This window comes from Apteryx mantelli, chromosome 4 (assembly GCF_036417845.1).
Source record: "Apteryx mantelli isolate bAptMan1 chromosome 4, bAptMan1.hap1, whole genome shotgun sequence".
NCBI lineage: Eukaryota > Metazoa > Chordata > Aves > Apterygiformes > Apterygidae > Apteryx > Apteryx mantelli.
The window spans coordinates 18,924,198-18,944,248 of record NC_089981.1 but is presented as its reverse complement, the minus strand read 5'-3'; the positions used below and the strand labels follow the sequence as shown (position 1 = coordinate 18,944,248).

The 20,051-nt window shown below is 65.2% G+C and overlaps 2 protein-coding genes across 2 annotated transcripts; both read right to left on the bottom strand.

Annotated features, from left to right (window-relative positions):
• Positions 1-885: 885 nt before the first annotated feature.
• Positions 886-7,129, bottom strand: LOC136991827 (scavenger receptor cysteine-rich type 1 protein M130-like). The gene is made up of 12 exons (XM_067295278.1): positions 7,063-7,129; positions 6,197-6,514; positions 5,711-6,025; positions 5,263-5,571; positions 4,698-5,012; positions 3,900-4,217; positions 3,501-3,821; positions 2,847-3,233; positions 2,444-2,581; positions 2,003-2,098; positions 1,200-1,328; positions 886-1,007 (listed from the first exon to the last, which is right to left on the bottom strand). Exons 1-12 carry the CDS (start codon positions 7,127-7,129, stop codon positions 886-888), a joined length of 2,835 nt encoding a protein of 944 aa, XP_067151379.1.
• Positions 7,130-12,682: 5,553 nt separating this feature from the next.
• On the bottom strand, positions 12,683-18,540 carry LOC136991826 (scavenger receptor cysteine-rich type 1 protein M130-like). The gene is made up of 12 exons (XM_067295277.1): positions 18,474-18,540; positions 17,605-17,925; positions 17,120-17,434; positions 16,672-16,980; positions 16,124-16,438; positions 15,324-15,641; positions 14,931-15,245; positions 14,276-14,662; positions 13,874-14,011; positions 13,433-13,528; positions 12,997-13,125; positions 12,683-12,804 (listed from the first exon to the last, which is right to left on the bottom strand). Exons 1-12 carry the CDS (start codon positions 18,538-18,540, stop codon positions 12,683-12,685), a joined length of 2,832 nt encoding a protein of 943 aa, XP_067151378.1.
• Between the last annotated feature and the right edge of the window lie 1,511 nt (positions 18,541-20,051).

Here is a 20,051-nt window from a genome sequence, read left to right as displayed (position 1 = left end):
GTGAAGGGAGGGTGTGAAGAGGGTGAGGCCAGACTCTTTTCGGTGGCGCCCAGTGATGCCTCCAATCATGCACACAAAGCATATGCCTTGCTCACCTGGACGGGGTCTTCTCTTGGTGGCAGGCAGGAAGGCAGACCATAGCCTCCCTTCGAGACATCTCCACCCATAACACTACTGTTCTCCCCTGGCGGTTGGGCTGCAGGCCTCCCTTACAGCAAGAGAAACCTCCAGCGAGGAGAGGAAGCCTGGCAGTGGCTCCACTGCCACATCAGGTGGGGCTGCTGACACTCGGCTCTTTCTGCAGAGCCACGCTCGCTCCGTGGCAGCCCATGCCGTGGGTAGTGTGCACTGCTGGCGATGGCGAATGTCGACCTGGAGCCCTGCTGCCCTGGGGTGAGTGCGAGCCACAGAGGCCAGGGCACCATGCGGGGAGGCGTCCCAGCTTAGGGCAGCGTGTGTGAAATGCCCACAGCAGTGACTGTGATGAACCGGAGCCGCACGAGGGCAGCTGGAGAGTTACCGGTTCCGCGTGAGAGGAATCACGCTGACTAGGACATGCTCCGTGTCTGCCTCAGCCACCCCCAGGAGATGGCGATGTGCCCGAAGCACCGACCCTGGGGCTGAGGCTCCAGAAATCTTTGATATTTTAATAGGAAAGAGAGAAATGCAGACTGGAAGCACACACACAGTCAGGCAGCACCCGGAGGGCTGTGTGGGACGGATGATGGGGGCAGTTCTCCACGGTACCCGTAGTCCCTGGCAGGCCGAGCGGGCACACAATCAGGCGGATGATGCTCTCTATGGCTGGGTTGTGGCTCCATGGGGGCAGAGACCCACAGGGCTGCACGTGTCCTCAGGGACTGCCACAGCGCGGCCCCACCGTGCTCACAGCAACATACTGGGGCTGCTGACACCAACGTCGTCGTAGCCCGCGTCCCCGGGCGCTGAGGCCGGGGTGTCTATCGTGGCTCCCAGCGGCTCCAGGGGGCTCAGCGAGGGCCGGCTCCCTGCTGGGGACAGCAAGGCCAGTGCCTGAAAGGGGCCGTTTCACACCCCGGCTGCCAGGCCCAGGCTGTGGCTTCCCCCATGCCCAGGCACTGCCCACCACCATGGCAGAGCGTGGGCGAGATGCCTCTCCCGGCGGCACAGCATGGCGCTTGCAATGGCAGCGCTGTCGCGCAGGCTGCTGCGCCTCTTACCTCCCAGCGCCACCGCCTCAGAGACACCTCCATCGCTCGGCCCCGGAGCAGCGGCCTCTCCCGGGTCCAGCACGGCCGCGGCATCGTCGTACCCCTCCAGGGGGTCGTGCCTGGGCAGGGCAGGGGTGTCTGCGACAGACGGGGGAGTGAAACGCACACTGCAGCAGGGGTCATGTTGTGCCAGCCCCAGCAACCGCGGAGTTGGGGGTGCCGACGTTGGGGCCCACTGCATGGGGCTGCCAGCTCTCGGGTGGAGCCGGCAGACCTGAGGCTCGCCCCCAGCCACGAGTGCCGGCCCAGAAAATAACCGAGGGCCACGCGGCCGTGCTGCCCCAGGCACCGCGTGAGGCCCATGCTGGCACCGGCTGCGGCGCGAGGGCTGCACCTCTGGGTGCGTGGCAGCACAGTCCTGTGCCCCGGCCTCGTACCTGGGGCTGTCCCGGGGCTGCTGGCCTCCACGCTGTTGCTGGTGTAATACGGCAGCTTTGTCGCTGAGCCCTCCGACGGGGAGCCTGGAGGACGGGGTGTTAGGGGAGGCTGCCCGGCCCCACGGCCTGGCCATCACCCTGCGCAGGACACCTCACCGCAGAGCGAGGAGGACTGTGGAGGGCCAGGAGATACCCCCGTGCTGCAGCTCCCTGTGGCCAGTGCGTGGCCGTGCTCCCAGCCCAGGTACTGCAGTGGGTGCGTGGGGGCCTTGGTGCAGACACCTCCCTCAGCAGGGAGAGGCGCCGGGGCAGGGCCGGGCCGGGCATGGAGGGGCTGTTGGGAGTCACGGCCTGCCAGGCCCAGGCTGCACACACCTGAGCCACTGGGCACCTCCTGGTACTCCGGCGTCAGGGTGTAGTCGAGCTCCTCATAGACGGCCTCGGAGATTGCGTCTGCGGCTCTGCCAGGGCCTGGAAAGCAAGGGCAGCCATAACCCCAGGCCACGGGCACAGCACATGGGATGCTGGGGGTCACCAGCTGTCCCCCCGATAACCCTGTGACCCAGTCCCACTGCTTTGCCCCATCCTCCAAGAGACTCTAGTGCCCCTGCCTGGCCCCCGTACTGTGCTGGGTCCTGTCCTCGCTCTGCACTGGTCTCCTGGCCTCCACTACTGCGCCTGCACCCAGCCTGTGCAGCGAAGCCACTCCATGGCCAGACAGACCCAGGAGGCATCAGCAGCCCCCAGCCCTGACTGGCTCTGCCCTGGCCCCTCCTCCTGGCAGCTTCAGCCCCAGAGACCCCCGGTGAGACCCACCTCTGCGCCGAGCCATGGCGCGCCATGCCTGTGTGGCAAGGGCACCCAGGGCCAGGCAGAGGAGGGTCCCCAGGACGATGCAGAGGATGGTGGGCACTGGCATGGCCTCAGCACCTGCCATGACGCTCCTGGGGGCACCTGCAAGGACACCGACATGCGGCGGAGCTGGAGTGAGGCCAGGGACCCTGTCCTGTCCTGCATTGCTGTGGATGCATGGGGGGATGAGGGGAGCGGATGAGGGGACAGGGAGGCCAAGGAGGGCACCCCTCAGCCCAGGGGTCTAGCCCTGCATGGGGGGGCAGCTGTGTTCTTCTTGGCAGAGTTGCTACCCTCCACTGGGCTGTGCCAGCCGCAGCTGGAGGGTCCCTGGGGCCACCGTGCTGCCCTGCGCGGGCAGAGCTACCTGTGCAGGCTGCACCGTCTGGGCAGCCGGTTGCTGTGGCTGGCGTGGGAGTCCCTCTGGTGTCTCCAGGCTCCCGGTCACATGTGACGTGGGTGTCCCCGAGGGAGTCGCAGGGCTGCAGGTGCCAGGGTGCTGAGAGGCAGTGCCAGAGGGAGTCGGCCCCCGGCCCGCAGTGCACCCAGGCCAGCCACGCAGGGCCCGAGCCCTGGGAGGTTGTGGGGGCAGATTCCAGCCAGCCCCCGGCCCCGCAGCCCAGCTGCCGGCACACCACGGCAGCTGTGGCAGGGCTGGTGCCGTTGGCGCACACGCTGCCCCACGTCCCGTTGTAGAAGACCTCCAGGCGCCCGGTGCAGCTGCTGTCACCCACCAGCCGCAGGGCTGTGAGCTCTGCAAGGGGGCAGCATGGGGGGTCATGGCTCAGCCGGGGTCAGGCAGACACCCCCACCATCCTGGCCACCCCATGCACCTCCCCGGAGCACCAAGAGAAGCACCCCAAGGAGCAGACAGTGCTGGTCAGTGGGCTAAAGGTTTGTCTCACCCCCCAGGACTGCTCAGGGTGTGGGGAGGTGGTCAGGGAGGCCGGTGGGGAGAGCTGGCCCCACTGCTGGTCCCACAGCCCCGCTGCCCCTGACCCTGGTGGAGCGCAGCGCTGACCTGAGCAGATGACTGCTGCGCCGGCGCCCTGCTTGCAGCCGCTCTGCCCCGGGGCTGGGGCCGGGGCTGGGCATTCCCAGAGCGTCGCCTCGGCCCCGGAGCAGCCCCCAGTGCGCAGCCACAGCGGCCCCGAGCCCCGGCCGTAGCGGGCCGAGCTGGGTGCTGCCAGGGCCATGCCACAGCCCAGCTGGCGGCAGACCACAGCAGCGTCCGAGAGGTCCCAGGCGTCCTCGCAGATGCGGCTCCAGGCCCCCCGGACGTAGACCTCCACTCTCCCAGCACAGCGCCCAGGGCCGCTCGCTAGCCGCACCCGCCGGCTCCCTGCAGTAAGTGACAGCCCTGGTTGGGGCAGCTGCTTGGGCCCCTGCAGCGCCCCAGGGTGCAACCTGGCACACTCACCTGAGCACACAACTGCTGCCTCCTCGGCTCTGCCTGCCGGCGTGGTGCTGGGCAGCGTGGTGTTGCACTGGGCCAGGCGAACCTCCGTGCCCACGCACCGGAGCCCACTCAGCCCCACGGGGCTCGACCCTGGCCCCAGAATTGGGGCAGTGTAGGCCTTCTGTGCCACACCGCACTGGAGCTGCCGGCACACCACGCTGGCACCGCTGGCGTCCCACTGCTCCACCAGGACTCGGCCCCAGGCCCCGTGCAGGTCCACCTCCAGGCGCCCGTCACACCGGCTCTCCCCATCCACCAGCCGCAGGGGTTCAGCGCCACCTGACCCTGCACAGAGGGGCGATGTCTTGAGGTGCTGCGGGCACCGCGGGGCGCTGTGTTTGCCCACAGGGCACCGGCTGTCTGGGCGCTGCAGCCCAGGAGCTGCGCCTGCAGCCAGGGAACTGTGTGAGTGGTGCCAGTGGGGCCGGGGTGGCAGGGGAGAGTGAAGAGCCCCTGCCACGTCCTTCCCTGGAGTGGCTCCAGGAGCAACAGGGCAGATGGCAGCACCAGGGGTGATGGGGAGCCCCACGGGATGGTGGGGACAGCACGGCCCCACTGCCCTCCTGCTGCCTGTGTCCCTGCTGCCCTGTGTCTGGGCTCAGCCCTCCTCCCGGCCTGACATGGCCCTGCTTCTCCAGATCGTTCCTGTGGCCCACAGCTGTCGGTGGCAGTATGGGGAGAGGAATCTTTCATTTTGGGGTGCTGGGTCCCCTCCCCCCAGGAGGCCCTGGTGGCCGATGCTGCCTGCCCCTCACGCACCTGAGCAATTGACTGCGGCAGCGCGGCCCGGCGAGCAGGCGGGGATCCCCAGCACGGTGGCAGGGCACTCTCCCAGGTGGGACTCGGTCCCGCTGCAGTGAAACGTGTCCCGCCACAGCGGGCCGCTCCCTGTCCCAAAATACCCTCCGCGGAGCATGGAGGTGGCAGACCCGCAGCGGAGGTGGTGGCAGAGCACCTGGGCGTCGGGCACGTCCCAGCCGGCATCGCAGAGGGAGCCCCAGGTGCCCCGCACCTCCAGCTCCACTCGCCCTGCGCATTCTGTGCTCTTGTTCGCCAGCCTGAAGCCCGTGTAGGCTGGGAAGGAGAAAAGGTGCTGGAGATGATGGCCCCGTGCCCCGTGCCCCGTCCCCCTATGATGGTGGGGGCACGCAGGCATGGCGGCCCTCTGCTGCCACACACCCCTCTGCCTCCCTGCACTGCAGGGGGCTGTCGTAGGCCAGCCCGCAGCCTCTCTGCCCCATTCCTGCCCGCGGCACCACTGTCCCCACTGCCCGTCTCCCCACGCCCACCTCTGCAGGCTCTGCACCACCCCCCGCGCTCTTACGGGAGCAGATGACACCAGCATCGCTGGCGTGGGTGCAGCCCTGGCTGTGGGGCAGCCTGCGGGTGCAGGCAAACAGGAGGGATTCGTTTCCTGCACATTCAAAGCCTCCGTCCCAGATGGGCCCGGCTCCTGCCCCAAAGCGCTCTGCCCCGGTGACGGCCAGAGCTGCTCCGCAGCCCAGCTCCTTGCAGATGACGTGGGCGGCATTGAGGTCCATGTGTGCCTCACAGAGGGTGGCCCAGCTTCGGCCCTGCCTGACCTCCACACGGCCTGAGCAGGTGCCGTTCCCACCAACCAGCCGCACGAAACCTGGTGGGGAAAGTGGCTGGGGTTTCCTGGGTGTCCCTGGGACATGCCAGGGGTTGTGGAGGGGCTGCCGCCAGAGCCTTGGTGCTGGCACAGCCGGCTCCGAGCATGAGGCAGCCTGGGGCGACCGCACGGCTCTTACCTTGGCAGACCACACCAACATCCCAGTCATGGAGGCCATTGTATGGTCCCCATCCCTTGATAGTGCATTCCCAGAGGGCGAACTCATCCCCATGACAGTCAACCAGAACTAGATGAATTGATCCAGAGCCTTTCCCAAAGCGGGTCCAGTCGTAGGCACTTTTAGCCGAGCCGCAGCCCAGCTGCTGACACACCACCTCGGCATCCTCCATGTCCCATTCGTGGTCTGCCACCGTCCCCCACTGGCCCCGCAGCTTCACCTCCACTCTGCCCGCACAGGGACCACTTCCATTCACCAGCCTCAGCTCCACGGCATCTGCACCAGAGGTGTCCACAGGGCATGAGGGTGCTGTGCCCCAGCCCCACTCCTGCACCCCATGTCTGCCTGGGGAGGCCCTGGTGGGGAGGACCGTGGGCATGGCCATGCTCGCTCCCAACCCCATGTAGCCAAGGGGCTTTGCCCCAGCACAGTCACCTGATCCCTCACCTGAGCACGTCACACCGACATCCGTGTCATGGCCACAGAAGTGCTGGCCCCAACCAAAGTGGAAGCAGTTGTGGAGCGCTGTCTCGGTGCCGTCGCAGAAGGGTTGCAGCCAGATCCGGCTGGCCCCGGCCCCAAACGGTGCGTACGGGGAGGCCCTGGCCACGGTGCCACATCCCAGCTGCCTGCAGACCACGGAGGCCCTATGGACATCCCAGTCGAAGTCGTAGCTGCACACGGTGCCCCACTGGCCCTCGTGCTTCACCTCCACTCGTCCCGCACAGCGGCTGCCTCCGTCAACAAGTCTCAGGTCCCCGGTGCCTGTGGGTGCCCATGTGGGACCATAAAGGAGGACATGGAGCCTCAGCATGGAGCCACAGGTGTCTGGTGCAGCCTGTCATGCCAGGCTGTGCCGGTGGTCTGTGTCCCACGGCTGTCCCCTGCCCTGAAGGCCTCAACTCCCTGCTCCCAGCCCGAGCCTTGGCCCCAGTGTATGGCTGGGTGGGTGGAAAAGCCCCGGGGCACTGCAGGATGCCAGCTGCAAAGAAAGGCAGGGCCATATCCAGCCCCCGAATGCCCAGCACCCAATGCAAGGGGGACACAGCAGAGGACGTGTCCTGCCACATGTGCTCAGTGTTTGGTCCCACCAGCAAATACCCTATTCCCAGCACAGCCCAGGCACCACGAGCCCCCAAGGACTGCGCAGGCCATGTGTCTCCACTGGTGTCCCTGGGAAGCCCTCCAGCAGGTCACGCACAGACCCATGGTGGCCACCCCAGCCCCACTGTGGCCTCTCCAGCCCCAGCCTGCCTCCCACTCTCAGCATGAGGGCAGGCAGCTCCAGCCCCGGGGAGCCCACAGGCACTCACCCCTGCAGATCTGCACGCACAGCAGCAGCCCCAACGCCCTGGCAAGGAGCTGGCTGGTGGTGGCCATCCCGCTTGCCTCCTGCCCCACGGTGCAGCCCCCGGCACCCGCTTGCCTCCCAGGCCACCACAGGCACTGGCAGTTGGGAGGGCAATATATAGGCAGAGGCGCAGGCCCCCCTGCCGGGGGAGCCAATCGATGCAGCAGACACCTTTTGAGACGTTATCAGGAGGGTTATCTCCCATCTGACGGAGACCCAACCTCCAATAACCTTCTCCATCCCCGTGCATGCCCATATATGCGGCTCGGCTCCGCTTCTGGCATCACACGCGCCCCACCAGTGGGTGGGCGCCCAACCGGCCGTCCCCATGGGGATCCTGATGAGCTGAGCAGGGCTCCCTGCCTGGGTGCCTGCAGTGGGTGCAGGGTGTGCGGGTGCTTCCTATGGCTGAGCCCACACGGGGTTGGGTCTGGCACACTGTCCCCAACAGGGACCGTCCTCTGCTGGGGGCAGCATCTGCTGCAGCCTCCTTGCTGCTGCAGGGTCGACCCTGGCACCAGGTCCCTCAGCGCCACAGCCCTCCAGACGGGCCAGGCTCTGGGGCCGCCTCTGGGCTAGAAACCTCCAGGGCGGCACCAAGTCAAGCCCAGCCCCAGGCTCCATGGGACATTTGCAGGAGGGCCTTGGCCCCTCACAGCAGCCTGTGGGTGGATGGAGGTGCTGCCTAGCTGCCTGCAGGTGTGTGCCCCACAGCCTGTGAGACCTGACCCCCTCCATGTCACTTGTCCCACGTGGCGCTGAGGCAGGAAGGAGGTGGTTCCCCCACTGCACAGCAGCCCCCATAGGGAAGCAGCCGTGGCAGCCCGAGTACCGCGGTGTGTCAGAGCACATGCATCTGCTGGGCCCACTGAACAGCCAGCATCTCACCACCTGCTTCTGTTTCTGCTCAGCCAGCTGCATTGCAGACTACGATAACGCTAGGCTTCTGTGTATCGCTATCTCTTTGCAGTGACACTGCCACAGAGACCTGGAGAAAATCCCGAGCGACCCAGGAGCTCTGGGCACAAAGCTGAGGGGCACGGGAGACCGGTGGTGGTGCCCTGGACGCTGCTGGTCAAGGGGATGGTCTGGGTAGGAGTGGGGACATGCCCCAGGTGAACAGCGCTCTGCGTGGGTGGTGTCACTGGCAGGGCTTTGCCTTTGTGATGATCACATTTAACCTCCACAGCATCTGCCCGAGTGCAGGGCAGGTGGCAGGGAATGAAGGAGAGCCTCCACCGAGCACAAGAAGGGTCTGTCCCGAGGCTCAGGAGATGAGCTGATGCCTCAGGAAGGCGGCCTGCCTAAGGTGTCCCGAACTCCAGTGAAGAAGGGCACGTACAGGAGGAGGAAGCGACGATGAGCTTTGCCAACAAGGTCTCCCAGGCGGCTGTGCTTAGGGAAAGGGCTCAGGCAGGAGAGGAGCTTCTGCTAGTGCATGAGGATGAGGAAAGGGCTGACTTGAGAAATCTCGGTGTCCCCCAGGACCCTGGCACCCAGTGAGCTGCATCCCAGGGATGGATGCAAGGGAGCTGACCGCTGTCCCTGCAGGGCTGCCCTGCCTCATCCCTGAGCAGTCATGGAGATGAAAAACCAATTCCTAGGTGCAATAGTAAGATACCTCGTAATAGCTGAAAACTTGAAAGACTTTGGAAAGAGATAAGGCTATGCAAACTGTAACATTATCATAGTCTGAAATGCAGCTGGCTGAGCAGACGCAGACGCAGACGCAGAAGCAGGTGGCGAGAGGCTGGCTCTTTGGGGGCCTGGCAGGCATGTGTGCTGGGGCAGGAATGCAGTGGCTGTGCTGCGCGCTGCCCCATGCCAGCACCCGGGCTGCCATGGCAGCTTCCCCGTGGGGGCTGGCACGCAGGGGAAAAACCACCTCCTTCCTACCTCAGCGCTGTCAGGGCTGAGGGAAGCTGCTGCCGGAGCAGGCGGGCTGTGGGGCACACAGCTGCAGGCAGTACGGGCAGCTGCTCCTTCTGCCTGTGGGCCCCTGCGAGGGGCCAGAGCTGTCCTGCAAATGCCCTGGGGAGCCCTGGGCCAGGCTCGCCTCGGTGCTGCCCTGGGGCTTTCCATGCACAAGCAGGCCTCCCATGCCAAAGCTACAGCTCTGGCCGTGGAGGGGATGGCCTGGTTAATTTATAGTCCACGGCACAGCCAGGCCCCTCGAGGTGCTGCAGTGCATACAGCCTTCCAGGTGAACATGGTCCCAGAAGGGCGGTAACAGAGAAAAGCCCCATCTCACGGCTATGCCTTTCTGCAGGGATGGCCCAAACCCCCAAGGAACCCCTGGCGTATGACAGCAGCAAAATTCCCTTCTTCCCTTGAGTGCAGCCAGCTCCTGCTGTGTTTCTTCATTTAATCCAGATGGGTTCAATCTTTCAATAGAGCAAGAAAAGGAGAAGACCTGCTGAAACTACCCTAGATACTGACTGTCGCCTGAGACTGCAGGGCAGTGTACACCCACATGACAATACACTGTCCCTGCCCCACAGCATCCGACCACAGGGTGCCTGCACGGCCACAGCCCTGCTGCCATCCCCACTCCCTGCCCATGGCTTTCACCGCCCAGGGGCTGCCGGGAGAAGGGTGACAGGGAGCAGAAGGGGCTCAGAGCCCCACAGCTCACGGGATTTGCCACACTCGCCTCAAACCAGCCCTGGTGAACCCAGGGCAGCACAGGCAAGAGAAGGACACTTTGGTCATCCTGTCTCAGTGTCTGGTCAGGTGAACCGTATCTGTGTTTCAGTCCTTTCAGGCTCTGAGTCAGGGATCGAGAGCCAGGGCTAGCACCTGGAAGCAGTCCCACAGGGCCCACCTGAACCACTCTGCCCAAGCCAGCCTCTGTCCCAGCTCTTGTTGGGGCACAGGGTCACAGGGCCCTCAAGCTCTCGTTTCAGGCTTCTCTTTAGCTCTGGAGTGCACAAGTCGAGAGAGTGCAACTCCATACTTGAGTCCCCGAGGAAAGCCCATTGCCTTCTTGCTGTCTGAACAAAAGGCATTGGGCATGCAGGACCCAGGTGGCTCGTGGTTCTGTGTGTCCTGAGCTTGGCAAAAGTCACCCAGACTGTGAGGCCCAGGGGAGCGAGTGTAAGTGCTGGCTCCAGGCAGAGGCACTTCTGGTCCAGGCCAGATGGAAAAGCCCAAGGAGGGGCCTCTCAATAACAGAGCTTGGAAATCAAGTCTGCCGCACTCACTTCTTTAGTAGGGCTAATTTCTTTACAGTTGAGGTAGCAAACATAGTCAAACTGTGTATGAAGGACTCCTTCTGCCCACTCTACCGTGATCTTCCTCATTGTCATCGTCTTTACCTTCCCCGCACCTCCTACCAGCACAACGGTCTGTGGTGCTTGTCCTTCTTCATCAGGCTGAAACAGCAGGGTAGGGAGAAAGCCTGGAGAAAGGCAGACTTTCCCTTGGTGGAGGAGCATGGGCACAGGGATCACTGAAGCAAACTGGACATCCACAAGTCCATGCGCCCTGATGGGATGCACCCAGGAGTGCTGACGAGCTGGCCGAGGCCATTGCTAGGCCACTCCCGATCCTCTTTGGAAGGTGCTGGAGATCAGGAGAGGTGCCTGAGGCCTGGAAGAAAGCCAGCGTGACTGCAGTCTTCAAAGAGGGCAAGAAGGAGGGTGCAGGGAAGCACAGGCCGGGCAGCCTCACCTCGATCCCTGCAAAGGTGGTGGAGCAGCTCATCCCGGACACCACTGCCAAGCATGTGAAGGCTAAGGAAGGGATCCAGAGTAGTGATTCTCCATGGATTCCCAAAGGGGGAAATCATGCTTAACCCACGTGAGAGCCTTCTGTGATGGGGTGCCTGTCTGGGTAGATGAGGGGAGAGCAGAGGGTGTTGTGTCCCCTGACTTGAGTAAGGCTTTGTACACTGTCTCCCATAACATCCGCACAGGCAAGCTGAGGAAGTGCGTGTTAGATGAGCAGACAGCGAGATGGCTTGAGAGCTGACTGTCTGTCAGAGCTCAGAGAGTTGTGATGAGCGGCACAAAGTCTAGTTGGAGGCCTGTGGCTGGCAGTGTCCCCCAGGGGTCCATACTGGCTCCAGTATTGTTCAGCTTATTCCTCGGTGACGTGGATGAAGGGACAGAGTGCACCCGCAGCAAGTTTGCTGACGATGCAAAACTGGGAGGAGTGGCTGATACCCCAGAGGGCTGTGCTGCCACTGTGAGGGAGCTCGACAGGCTGGAGAGATGGGCAGAGGGGGACCTGCTGAAGTGGAATAAAGGGAAGTGCAGAGGCCTGCACCTGCGGAGGAATATCCCCTGCCCCAGTAGAGGCTGGCGGCTGACCTGCTGGAAAGCAGCCGTGCAGAGAAGGACGTGGGAGGCCTGCTGGATGACAAGTTGACCATGAGGCAGCCACGTGCCCTTGTGGCCAAGAAGGCCAATGGTATCCTGGGCTGCATTTGGCAAGAGTGTTGGCAGCAGGTGGAGGGAGGTGATCCTCGCCCTCTACTCAGTCCTGGGGAGGCCACATCTGGAGTGCTGTGTGCAGTTCTGGGCTCCGCAATACAAGGGAGACATGGAACTACTGGAGTGAGTCCTTTGAAGGGCTCCTAAGATGCTGAAGGGACGGGAGAATGTGTCCTACAAGGAAAGGGTGAGAGAGCTGGTCCTGTTCAGTGTGGAGAAGCGAAGCCTGAGGGGGGATCTTTATCCATGGGTATAAATATGTGAAGGGAGGGTGTGAAGAGGGTGAGGCCAGACTCTTTTTGGTGGTGCCCAATGATGCCTCCAATCATGCACACAAAGCATGTGCCTTGCTCACCTGGACGGGGTCTTCTCTTGGTGGCAGGCAGGAAGGCAGACCATAGCCTCCCTTCGAGACATCTCCACCCATAACACTACTGTTCTCCCCCGGCGGTTGGGCTGCAGGCCTCCTTTACAGCAAGAGAAACCTCCAGCGAGGAGAGGAAGCCTGGCAGTGGCTCCACTGCCACATCAGGTGGGGCTGCTGACACTCGGCTCTTTCTGCAGAGCCACGCTCGCTCCGCGGCAGCCCCTGTCGTGGGTAGTGTGCACTGCTGGCGATGGCGAATGTCGACCTGGAACCCTGCTGCCCCGGGGCGAGTGCGAGCCGCAGAGGCCAGGGCACCATGCGGGGAGGCGTCCCAGCTTAGGGCAGCGTGTGTGAAATGCCCACAGCAGCGACTGTGATGTACCAGGGCTACACGAGGGCAGCTGGAGAGTTACCGGTTTCGCGTGAGAGGGATCACGCTGAGCAGGATGAGCTCCGTGTCTGCCCCAGGCACCCCCAGGAGATGGTGATGTGCCTGAAGCACCGACCCTGGGGCTGAGGCTCCAGAAATCTTTGATATTTTAATAGGAAAGAGAGAAATGCAGACTGGAAGCACACACACAGTCAGGCAGCACCCGCAGGGCTGTGTGGGAGGGACGATGGAGGCAGTTCTCCACGGTACCCGTAGTCCCCGGCAGGCCCGAGCGGGCACACAATCAGGCGGATGATGCTCTCTATGGCTGGGTTGTGGCTCCACGGGGGCAGAGACCCACAGGGCTGCACGTGTCCTCAGGGACTGCCACAGCGCGGCCACACCGTGCTCACAGCAACATACCGGGGCCACTGACACCAACGTCGTCATAGCCCGCGTCCCTCGGCGCTGAGGCCGGGGTGTCTATCGTGGCTCCCAGCGGCTCCAGGGGGCTCAGCGAGGGCTGGGTCCCTGCTGGGGACAGCAAGACTGGTGCCTGACAGGGGCCGTTTCTCCCCCCAGCTGCCAGGCCCAGGCTGCAGCTTCCCCCATGCCCAGGCACTGCCCACCACCATGGCAGAGCGTGGGCGAGATGCCTCTTCCGGCGGCACAGCATGGCGCTTGCAATGGCAGCGCTGTCGCGCAGGCTGCTGCGCCTCTTACCTCCCAGCTCCTCCGCCTCAGAGACACCTCCATCGCTCGGCCCCGGAGCAGCGGCCTCTCCCGGGTCCAGCACGGCCGCGGCATCATCATACCCGTCCGGGGGGTCGTGCCTGGGCAGGGCAGGGGTGTCTGCGACAGACGGGGGAGTGAAACGCAGGCCGGGGCAGGGGTCGCGATGTGCCAGACCCCAGCAGCCACAGAGTTGGGGGTGCCTGGCCAGCACCCTGCGCAGGACACCTCACCGCAGAGCGAGGAGGACCGTGGAGGGCCAGGAGACGCCCCCGTGCTGCAGCTCCCCGTGGCCAGTTTGTGGCTGCGATGCCAGCCCGGGTGCTGCAGACACCTCCCTCAGCAGGGAGAGGCGCCGGGGCAGGGCCGGGCCGGGCATGGAGGGGCCGTTGGGAGTCACGGCCTGCCAGGCCCAGGCTGCACACACCTGAGCCACTGGGCACCTCCTGGTACTCCGGTGTGAGGGTACAGTCAAGCTCCACATAGACGGCCTCGGAGATTGCATCTGCGGCTCTGCCAGGGCCTGGAAAGCAAGGGCAGCCATAACCCCAGGCTGCGAGCACAGCACATGGGATGCTGGGGGTCAGCAGCTGTCCCCCCGATAACCCTGTGGCCCAGCCCCACTGCTTTGCCCCATCCTCCAAGAGACTCTGGTGCCCCTGCCTGGCTCCCATGTTCTGCCAGGTCCTGCCCTCGCTTTGCACTGGTCTCCTGGCCTCCACCGCCATGCCTGCCCCCAGCCTCTGCAGCGAAGCCACTCCATGGCCAGGCAGTTCCAGAAGGCATCATCAGCCCCCAGCCCTGACTGGCTCTGCCCTGGCCCCTCCTCCTGGCAGCTGCAGCCCCAGAGACCCCCAGTGAGACCCACCTCTGCGCCGAGCCATGGCGCGCCATGCCTGCGTGGCAAGGGCACCCAGGGCCAGGCAGAGAAGGGTCCCCAGGACGATGCAGAGGATGGTGGGCACTGGCATGGCCTCAGCCCCTGCCATGATGCTCCTGGGGGCACCTGCAAGGACACCGACATGTGGTGGAGCTGGAGTGAGGCCGGGGACCTTGTCCCATCCTGCATTGCTGTGGATGGCTGGGGGGATGAGGGGAGCGGATGAGGGGACAGGGAGGCCAAGGAGGGCACCCCTCAGCCCAGGGGCCAAGCCCTGCATGGAGGCAGCTGTGTTCTCCTTGGCAGAGCGGCTTCCCCTCCACTGGGCTGCGCTGGCTGGAGCTGGAGGGTCCCTGGGGCCACCGTGCTGCCCTGTGCGGGCAGAGCTACCTGTGCAGGCTGCACCGTCTGGGCAGCCGGTTGCTGTGGCTGGCGTGGGAGTCCCTCTGGTGTCTCCAGGCTCCCGGTCACATGTGACGTGGGCGTCCCCGAGGGAGTCGCAGGGCTGCAGGTGCCAGGGTGCTGAGAGGCAGTGCCAGAGGGAGTCGGTCCCCGGCCCGCAGTGCACCCAGGCCAGCCACGCAGGGCCCGAGCCCTGGGAGGTTGTGGGGGCAGATTGCAGCCGGCCCCCGGCCCCACAGCCCAGCTGCCGGCACACCACGGCGGCTGTGGCAGGGCTGGTGCCGTTGGCGCACATGCTGCCCCACGTCCCGTTGTAGAAGACCTCCAGGCGCCCGGTGCAGCTGCTGTCGCCCACCAGCCGCAGGTCTGTGAGCTCTGCAAGGGGGCAGCACGGGGGGTCATGGCTCAGCCGGGGCTGGGCAGACACCCCCACCATCCCGGCCACCCCACGCACCTCCCCGGGGCACCAAGAGAAGCACCCCAAGGAGCAGACAGCGCCAGTCAGTGGGCTAAAGGCTTTGTCTCGCCCCCCAGGACTGCTCAGGGTGTGGGGAGGTGGTCAGGGAGGCCGGTGGGGAGAGCTGGCCCCACTGCTGGTCTCACAGCCCTGCTGCCCCTGACCCTGGTGGAGCGCGGCCCTGACCTGAGCAGATGACTGCTGCGCCGGCGCCCTGCTTGCAGCCGCTCTGCCCCAGGGCCGGAGCTGGGCATTCCCAGAGCGTCGCCTCAGCCCCGGAGCAGCCCCCAGCGCCCAGCCACAGTGGCCCCGAGCCCCGGCCGTAGCGGGCCGAGCTAGGTGCTGCCAGGGCCATGCCACAGCCCAGCTGGCGGCAGATGACGGCGGCGTCTGAGAGGTCCCAGGCGTCCTCGCAGACGCGGCTCCAGGCCCCCTGGATGTAGACCTCCACTCTCCCAGCACAGCGCCCAGGGCCGCTCGCCAGCCGCACCCGCCGGCTCCCTGCAGTAGGTGACAGCCCGGGTTGGGGCAGCTGCTTGGGCCCCTGCAGCGCCCCGGGGTGCTTCCTGGCACACTCACCTGAGCACACAACCGCTGCATCCTTGGCACGGCCCACCGGCGTGGTGCTGGGCAGCGTGGTGTTGCACTGGGCCAGGCGAGCCTCCATGCCCACGCACTGGAGCCCACTCAGCCCCACGGGGCTTAACCCTGGCCCCTGCACAGGGGCAGTGTAGGCCTTCTGTGCCACACCGCACTGGAGCTGCCGGCACACCACGCTGGCACTGCTGGCGTCCCACTGCTGCTCCAGGACTCGGCCCCAGGCCCCGTGCAGGGCCACCTCCAGGCGCCCGTCGCACCGGCTCTCCCCATCCACCAGCCGCAGGGGTTCAGCACCACCTGACCCTGCACAGAGGGGAGATGTCCTGAGGCGCTGCAGGCACCACGGGGCGTCGTGCCTGGCCTCAGGGCCCCAGCCTCCACAGCGCCGCCAGCGCAGGAACTGCACCTTTGGGAAGGGAGCTGTGTGAGTGGTGCCAGAGGCGTCAGGGTGACAGGGGAGAGCGAAGAGCCCCTGCCACGTCCTTCCCTGGGGTGGCTCCAGCAGCAGCAGCGGGCAGATGGCAGCAGCGGGGTGCCAGGTGCCCCACAGGATGGCCGGGGACAGCTCAGCCCCACTGCCCTCCTGCTGCCCGTGCCCCTGCTGCCCTGTGTCTGGGCTCAGCCCTCCTCCCAGCCTGACATGGCCCTGCTTCTCCAGATCGTTCCTGTGGCCCACAGCTGTCGGTGGCAGTGTGGGGAGGGGAACCTTTCATTTTGGGGTGCTGAGTCCCCTCCCCCCAGGAGGCCCTGGTGGCCAACGCTGCCTGCCCTGCACGCACCTGAGCAATTGACTGCAGCAGCGCAGCCCGGCGAGCAGGCGGGGATCCCCAGCACGGTGGCAGGGCACTCTCCCAGGTGGGACTCGGTCCCGCTGCAGTGAAACGTGTCCCGCCACAGCGGGCCGCTCCCTGTCCCGAAATATCCTCCGCGGGGCACAGAGGCAGCAGACCCGCAGCGGAGGTGGTGGCAGAGCACCTGGGCGTCGGGCACGTCCCAGCCGGCATCACAGAGGGAGCCCCAGGTGCCCCGCACCTCCAGCTCCACCCGCCCTGCGCATTCCGTGCTCTTGTTCGCCAGCCTAAAGCCCGTGTAGGCTGGGAAGGAGAAAGGGTGCTGGAGACGACGGCCCCATGCCCCGTGCTCCTACGATGGTGGGGGCACACAGGCATGGCAGCCCTCTGCTGCCACGCACCCCTCTGCCTCCCCACACCGCTGGGGGCTGCCATAGAACAGCCCGCAGCCTCTCTGCCCTGTCCCTGCCCATGGCACCGCTTTGTGCTCCGCCCGTCCCCCTCTGCAGCCTCTGCCCCGCGCCCCGCACTCTTACGGGAGCAGATGACACCAGCATCGCTGGCGTGGGTGCAGCCCTGGCCGTGGGGCAGCCTGCGGGTGCAGGCAGACAGGAGGGATTCGTTGCCTGCACATTCAAAGCCTCCGTCCCAGATGGGCCCGGCTCCTGCCCCAAAGCGCGCCGCCCGGGTGACGGCCAGAGCTGCTCCGCAGCCCAGCTCCTTGCAGATGACATGGGCGGCGTTGAGGTCCATGTGTGCCTCACAGAGGGTGGCCCAGCTTCGTCCCTGCCTGACCTCCACACGGCCCGAGCAGGCGCTATTCCCACCAACCAGCCGCACGAAACCTGGTGGGGAGAGAGTCCGGGGTCTCCTGGGGATCCCTGGGACACGCCAGGGGTTGTGGAGGGACTGCCACCAGAGCCTTGCTGCTGGCACAGCTGGCCCTGGATGTGAGGCAGCCCGGGGTGACCCCACGGCTCTTACCTTGGCAGACCACACCAACATCACAGTCATGGGGGACGATGTATGACCCCCATCCCTTGATAGTGCAGTCCCAGAGGGCGGACTCATTCCCGTGACAGTCAACCACAGCCAGATGAATTGGTCCAGTGCCTTGCCCAAAGCGGGTCCAGTTATAGGCACTTTTGGCTGAGCCACAGCCCAGCTGCTGACACACCACCTCGGCATCCTCCACGTCCCATTCGTCGTCTGCCACCGTCCCCCACTGGCCCCGCAGCTTCACCTCCACTCTGCCCGCACAGGGACCACCTCCATTCACCAGCCTCAGCTCCATGGCGTCTGCACCAGAGGTGTCCACAGGGCATGAGGGTGCTGTGCCCCAGCCCTACTCCTGCACCCCATGTCTGCCTGGGTAGGCCCCAGTGGGGAGGACCGTGGGCATGGCCATGCTGGCTCTCAACCCCACGTAGCCAAGGGGCTTTGCCCAGCACAGTCACCCAATCCCTCACCTGAGCACGTCACCCCGACATCCCAGTCGTGACCGCAGAAGTGCTGGCCCCATCCGAAGTGCAGGCAGTGGTGGAGTGCTGTCTCGGTGCCACGGCAGAGGGCAGGTTGCAGCCAAATCCGGCCAGCCCCAGCCCCAAACGGGGTGTAGGGAGAAGTCATGGCCACGGTGCCACATCCCAGTTGCCTGCAGACCACGGAGGCCCCACGGACGTCCCAGCTGAAGTCATAGCTGCACACGGTGCCCCACTGGCCCTCGTGCTTCACCTCCACTCGGCCCGCGCAGCGGCTGCCTCCGTCAACCAGCCGCAGCTCCCCGGTGCCTGCGGGTGCCCATGTGGGATCATAAAGGAGGACATAGAGCCTCAGCAGGGTGCCACAGGTGTCTGGTGCAGCCTGTCATGCCAGGCTGTGTCAGCAGGCTGTGTCCCACAGCTGGCCCCTGCCCTGATGGCCTCCACTCCCTGCTCCCAGCCCGAGCCTTGGCCCCAGTGTATGGCTGGGTGGGTGGAAGAGCCCTGGGGCACTGCAGGACACCAGCTGCAAAGAAAGGCAGGGCCATATCCAGCTCCCGAATGCCCAGCACCCAATGCAAGGGGGACACAGCAGAGGACATGTCCTGCCACATGTGCTCAGTTTTTGGTCCCACCAGCTAATGCCCTGTTCCCAGCACAGCCCAGGCACCGCGAGCCCCCAAGGGCTGCCTAGGCCGTGTGTCTCCACTGGTGTCCCTGGGAAGCCCTCCAGCAGGTCACGCACAGACCCATGGTGGCCACCCCAGCCCCACTGTGGCCTCTCCAGCCCCAGCCTGCCTCCCACTCTCAGCATGAGGGCAGGCAGCTCCAGCCCCAGGGAGCCCGCAGGCACTCACCCCTGCAGATCTGCACGCACAGCAGCAGCCCCAGCGCCCTGGCAAGGAGCTGGCTGGTGGTGGCCATCCCGCTTGCCTCCTGCCCCACGGTGCAGCCCCCGGCACCCGCTTGCCACCCAGGCCACCACAGGCACTGGCAGTTGGGAGGGCAATATATAGGCAGAGGCGCAGGCCCCCCTGCCGGGGGAGCCAATCGATGCAGCAGACACCTTTTGAGACGTTATCAGGAGGGTTATCTCCCATCTGACGGAGACCCAACCTCCAATAACCTTCTCCATCCCCGTGCATGCCCATATATGCGTCTCGGCTCCGCTTCTGGCATCACACGCGCCCCACCAGTGGGTGGGCGCCCAACCGGCCGTCCCCGTGGGGATCCTGATGAGCTGAGCAGGGCTCCCTGCCTGGGTGCCTGCAGCGGGTGCAGGGTGTGAGGGTGCTTCCTATGGCTGAGCCCACACGGGGTTGGGTCTGGCACACTGTGCCAGGGAGCACGGCAAGAGCCCTGCCCCAACAGGGACCGTCCTCCGCTGGGGGCAGCATCTGCTGCAGCCTCCTTGCTGCTGCAGGGTCGACCCTGGCACCAGGTCCCTCAGCGCCACAGCCCTCCAGACGGGCCAGGCTCTGGGGCTGCCTCTGGGCTAGAAACCTCCAGGGCGGCACCTAGTCAAGCCCAGCCCCAGGTTCCATGGGACATTTGCAGGAGGGCCTTGGCCCCTCACAGCAGCGTGTGGGTGGATGGAGGCACTGTCTAGCTGCCTGCAGGTGTGTGCCCCACGGCCTGTGAGACCCCCCCCATGGCAGATGCACTTGCCCCACGCGATGCCGAGGCAGGAAGGAGGTGGTTCCCCTGCTGTACACCAGCCCCCACTGGGATGTGGCCATGGCTGCCTGAGTGCCGCTGTGTGTCAGAGCACACGCATCTGCTGGGCCCACTGAACAGCCAGCATCTCACCACGTGCTTCTGTTTCTGCTCAGCCAGCTGCATTGCAGACTACGATAACGCTAGGCTTCTGTGTATCGCTATCTCTTTGCAGTGACACTGCCACAGAGACCTGGAGAAAATCCCGAGAGACCCAGGAGCTCTGGGGACAAAGCTGAGGGGCACGGGAGACCGGTGGTCGTGCCCTGGACGCTGCTGGTCAAGTGGATGGTCTGGGTAGGAGTGGGGACATGCCCCAGGTGAACAGCGCTCTGCGTGGGTGGTGTCACTGGCAGGGCTTTGCCTTTGTGATGATCACATTTAACCTCTGCAACATCTGCCCGAGTGCAGGGCAGGTGGCAGGGAATGAAGGAGAGCCTCCACCGAGCACAAGAAGGGTCTGTCCTGAGGCTCAGGAGATGAGCTGATGCCTCAGGAAGGCGACCTGCCTAAGGTGTCCCGAGCTCCAGTGAAGAAGGGCACGTACAGGAGGAGGAAGCGACGATGAGCTTTGCCAACAAGGTCTCCCAGGCGGCTGTGCTTAGGGAAAGGGCTCAGGCAGGAGAGGAGCTTCTGCTAGTGCATGAGGATGAGGAAAGGGCTGACTTGAGAAATCATTACAGTAGTCTGAAATGCAACTGGCTGAGTAGGTGCTGTTG